This window comes from Otolemur garnettii, unplaced genomic scaffold (genome assembly GCF_000181295.1).
Source record: "Otolemur garnettii isolate 467f Iridium unplaced genomic scaffold, OtoGar3 scaffold00178, whole genome shotgun sequence".
Lineage (NCBI taxonomy): Eukaryota > Metazoa > Chordata > Mammalia > Primates > Galagidae > Otolemur > Otolemur garnettii.
The window spans coordinates 3124578-3129909 of NW_003852573.1; the positions used below are offsets into that span (position 1 = coordinate 3124578).

Sequence of the window (5332 nt, forward strand, 5' to 3'; positions counted from 1 at the left end):
ATAAATTCCTTGGAAAATAGATGGAAGTATTATAGTCATCAAAAAGGCAAACAGGTGGTAAGTTAGATGGCCCTATGTACACTGTATAATATGAGGAAGAGACATAACAGGAGCTATAAGAAACTGTTGTGAAATGTTAGCAATAAAGGCAATATAGCTTCCTCAGACTCCTACCAACGACTGATTATAAACCTGATATATAAATATCATCAAATGTAAAAGAGTATATAGTATGATTGCATCTGTTCCACCATGACAATTTTCCAATGCGTTAATCTGATAAAAATTTTGTACTGAAATGATCTATAAAGAAATAAATGAGAAATGCTAAGATGAAACTATTAGTTCCAAAAGGTCTACAGAAAACAAAACTGGAAAGAAAACCTTGGCTATATGCCAATTTTTATTTCTAAGAGTAATTCTAAATAATATCTTCTTGTCTTACAAAATGAAACAAAAAATAGATAATCTCACAAATCCAAATTAGTTAAATGCACGGTAACAAAGTCAAAAGTGCAGTCTTGACATCTGCACATTCATTTTTTTTTTTTTTTTGAGACAGAGTCTCACTATGTCGCCCTTGGTAGAGTGCTGTGGTGTCACAACTCACAGCAACTTCAAACTCTTAGGCTTAAATGATTCTCTTGCCTCAGCCTCCCAGGTAGAGCACATTAATTTGATAAATCAAACTGTATCTAAAAAAATACTGCATGTAGTGTAGTACAGAACTGATTATGATTGCTTTCTAGCATATAAATGAAGAATCATTACACAGCTGTGCTTTGTTTTTTTTTTTTTTAAAAAGAAAGATTACATACTAGGGAAGCCCAAAAGATATGTTATTCATGAAATTCCACAAAAGCTACAAGGAAGCCAAGAGTTTAAGGACAGTAAAAGTTTGCATTTTTAATGCCTATGATGGGCTTTGTGCCACTACTTAAAAAAAGATGTTTTTCATTGATAGATGAAATGATGAGGAAGGAAATACAATATTATATTATACTCCAGCACAAAGGTACTATATTTGCATAAGTCAATCACTAAAGAGTTATTTGTTGAACGGAAGTCTTGTACTGGTATTAGGCTGTCATCTAAATGTTGACAGTGCCTATTCTCAACTTCTAAATTAAACACAAAGAACTTATGTATCAAGATTAATTCTCTTTCGCCGCAATGGATACCGTTTTCTTTCAGGGCAGTCTTGAGTTTGTTTCCTTTTCAATACCAAGTCAGAGGTTTTCCTGGGAGCGGTCTCTGTTGGTGTGGTTTCTATTTGTGCTATAAAGCTCTCAAGTTTATCATCTGGTTTTCTATAACAACTGGAAAAGACTTCTTGGTGGATCCTCTGGAGCTGGATAACAGGCTGCATCTTTAAAACTTGAGAAAATCCATCTCCTTGTTCAATTAAAGCAGGCAAGGACTTAAAAAAAACAAATAGACAATAATGGTCAACATTAATCTCAGGTTGAAACACAAATGCATGGATATGGACACAATAGTCTAGACCCTAAATTTTAATTCTTCAGGTCACAGCTTATTCTAGGACCTAATACTTTGGGGTCACAGGCATTTGATTTTACCTTCAAAATACTAATTTAAGCTGACAAATTTTAATTAAAAGCTATTAACAGCCATATTCTATTCCTACAATGCCTGGTAGTAAAATAAAATTTTGGCAGAATAGGAAAATTTCAGAGCTAAGCATTTAATGCCTGAAATTCCATATTTTTAGAATGAATATTTTAGAAATTTTAATAACCATGAGCAAGGATCAGCATATCTTTCCTGTAAAGAGCCGGAGGATAAATATTTTTAGGCTCTGAGGGGTCTCATATCTCTGTCACAAAAACTCAACTCTGCTGTTATAAATATGAATGAATGTAATGGCTGTGTTCCAGTAAAACTTTACTTATAAACGTAAGGTGTGGGCTGAATTTTAGTTTGGCATAGTTTCCAACTCCTGATCAAAAACATGCCAAGAGAAAAGGACAAGCACCAGAAAACCACAGAATCAATCCAAACCACAAATGAATGTTAATAGGAAATTAATATCAGCACAGGGGAGATTCTGAAAGTTTAAAAATAATTTTCACATACTAGAAATCTGAATGTTTTCCAGTTTGGGTTAAGTAAATGTCAATACTATAAACAATTCAACTATAATAATATTAAAACTCCCAAGGTGGAAACATAGTATAAGATAGTGGTTAAGAGTACAGATTCTGGGCTCGGCGCCTGTGGCTCAAGTGGCTAAGGCACCAGCCACGTACACCCAAGGTGGCAGGTTCGAATCCAGCCCGGGCCCACCAAACAACAATGACGGCTGCAACCAAAAAATAGCCGGTTGTTGTGGCGGGTGCCTGTGGTCCCAGCTACTTGGGAGGCGGAGGCAGGAGACTCGCTTGAGCCCAGGAGTTGGAGGTTGCTGTGAGCTGAAATGCCATGGCACTCTACCCAGGAGGACAGCTTGAGGCTCCTGTCTCAAAAAAAAAAGTACAGATTCTGGAGCCAGACATCCCAAGGTTTAAATCCTGGCTCAGCTACTTACTTGAGCAACGTACTTATTCTCTCTATGCTTCAGCTTCCTCATCTATACAGTAAGGAAATAATGGTACCTATCTCACAGAGTTAGAAGGAGTGAGGTAATACATGTTAAGTAGTTAGATGGTGTCCATACTAAGTGCTCAATTAATTTTAGCTGGCATTGGTTGGGCATGATGGCTCACACCTATAATCCCCACATGTCTGGGAGGCCATGGTGGGAGGACTGCTTGAGCTCAGGAGTTTGAGACCAGCCTGAGCAAGACTGAGACCCTCTCTCTACAAAAAAAAAAAAAAAAGTAGAAAAACTAGCCAGGTGCCTGAAGTCCCAGCTACTTGGGAGGCTGAGGCAAGAGGATTGCTAAAGCCCAAGAGTTGAGGCTGCTGTGAGCTATGATGCCACAGCACTATACCCAGGGCAAGTGACATATCTTGTCTCACAAAATAAAGAAATTAAAAAATAAAATTTTAGCTAGTATTGTCATATGAAATCGTTTGATAAACTGCTAACACTCAGAATCCCAAAACATAACCATCCTTTAAAGATGCCAGGGATAATACCGGCAAATAGGTACCAGATAAATGATGGTTATTTTGAATCTTACTGCTGCTTAATAAGTTCATGAAAGATCTTTTTAAAAGACTGCTGAGAATTCCTGTCACAGCAGATTCACTAACACATGAATGCTGAAAGCGAATACCTACCCAGACATTTTGTTCATTTTATAATTTTTTAGCATGTAGCTCTTACCTTCATGGCTTCACTGATCTCCTTAGCTACTGTTTCGCCTCTGCACTTCAAATTTTCCATATGAAAGGCTGCAAAGATATCACCAAACAGCAAATCATAAAAGGTATGCAGATGCTATCAGGACAACACTCTGCTGTGACTATTCACCTTAATCTTTCTTAGAATATCTTGCAATGTACTAAAATAAATATCCTAATAAATTTATCTAGATAAATGCAAAGATGTGAGAACATTATAACAGTGGAGTAAAACTAAAAGTTATAAGCATAAGATGGCAGACGAGATTCTATTGAGTAGTCGTAACACTGTGTGCCCCTAAAAGAGAGCCCAATGTTGGCTCAGCCTTGGAGCTCAGTGAGTAGGGTGCTGGTCATATACACCAAAGCTGGCGGATTCAAGCCCACCCTGGGCCTGCCAAACAACGATGACAACTGCAACAAAAAAACAGCCAGGCGTTGCAGTGGGTGCCTGTAGTCCCAGCTACTTGGGAGGCTGAGGCAAGAGAATTGCGTAAGCCTATGTTAAAGATTTTTGAGCACTATCATCACATTTTAAAATAAATATAGGTTAATACTTAATTTTTATATTATTCTGAATTTTATAAAAGCCAAATATATTTGAACTTAGCACATACAATCACACTGCATTAAAGCCTTATCTAGATGGAATTTCTGGAAAAAATATCTGCAATAGATTGACACTTTTCTGATTCCTAATGCATTTTATTTTCTTCCAACTTTGTTATAAATGTTCATGGCTACTCCATGACAGAACTGAATTATAAAATGATACAGAGGGATAAACATCTACTAAAATTCCAAACAAAACTAGAAATAAAAAAAATCATTCCATTATGAAATAATCTATATATTCGAGTTAGAGTGCCATGGAGTCACAGCTCACAGCAACCTCAAACTCTTGGGCTTAAGCAATTCTCTTGCATCAGCCTCCCAAGTACCTGGGACCACAGGCACTTGCCAGAATGCCCAGCTAGTTTTTGGTTGTAGTTGTTATTGTTGTTTGGCAGGCCCAGGGTGGGTCTGAACCCACCAGCTCCTGTGTATGTGGCTGGCACCCTAGCTACTGAGAGATAGACACCGAGCCTCGGGGTTTTTTATTTAAAAAGTATCTTTTAGAGACAAGGTCTCAGTCTATTGCCCAGGCTGGACCACAGTGTCAGGATCATAGTTCACTCTAACTTTGAATCCTGGGCTCAGGTGATCCCAAGTAGCTGAGACTACAAGCATGTGACAGCATGTCCAGCTTAAAAAAAAAGTTTAAAAAAATTTTTTTAAAGATGCTGGTCTCAGTATGTTGCCCAGGCTCATTTTAAACTCCTGGCCTCAAGTGATCCTCCCACTTAGGCCTCCCTAAGTGTTGGGATTACAGGCATGAGCCACCAGGCTCAGCCCAAATTAGTTTTTTTTTTTTTTTTTGAGACAGAGCCTCAAGCTGTCCCCCTGGGTAGAGTGCTATGGCATCATAGCTCACAGCAACCTCCAACTCCTAGGCTCAAGCGAGTCTCCTGCCTCTGACTCCCAAGTAGCTAGAACCACAGGTGCCTGCCACATCGACCGGCTATTTTTTGGTTGCAGCCGTCGTTGTTTTGGCAGGCCCGGGCTGGATTCGAACCTGCCATTTTAGGTGTATGTGGCTGGTGCCCTAGCCACTTGAACCACAGGCGCCGAGCCCCCAAATTAGTTTTGAGAAGAGTAGTTCTCAACAGAAATTTCTTAGAGTCAGAGCAAGTACATAACTATATTAAGAGGTCCACAGCTTTGCTGACGTCAAGATTGGCCAATAAGCCAGGCAAAGGATTCATTTCATAGCTGCTGTCTTTCTTTTCTGACTTTTCTTAGGTTCATCCCCAAAAAAAGTGAGAACCATCTTTAGACCAAAAGGAAATCAACTGCAAAAACAACCTACTGAGAGAAAAAGGGACTCAAAGAAGGAGTAGGGCAATGGCAACCTGATGACTTCAGAAAAAGGGTTCTTTTTTTTTTTTTTGAGACAGAGCCTCAAGCTGTCCCCTGGGTAGAG

At 38.8% G+C, this 5332-nt stretch overlaps 1 protein-coding gene across 1 annotated transcript in view; it reads right to left on the reverse strand.

The window, feature by feature from the left end:
* Window positions 1-1017: 1017 nt before the first annotated feature.
* Window positions 1018-5332, reverse strand: part of NSL1 (NSL1, MIS12 kinetochore complex component) — a 57915-nt gene continuing 53600 nt past the window's right edge. The window contains exons 5-6 of the mRNA XM_003800527.2: window positions 3293-3360; window positions 1018-1420 (exon numbers count right to left, since the gene is read on the reverse strand). Coding sequence (XP_003800575.1) covers window positions 1142-1420; window positions 3293-3360 — 347 coding nt within the window. The 3' untranslated portion in view covers window positions 1018-1141. The remainder of the gene's footprint in view (window positions 1421-3292; window positions 3361-5332) is intronic.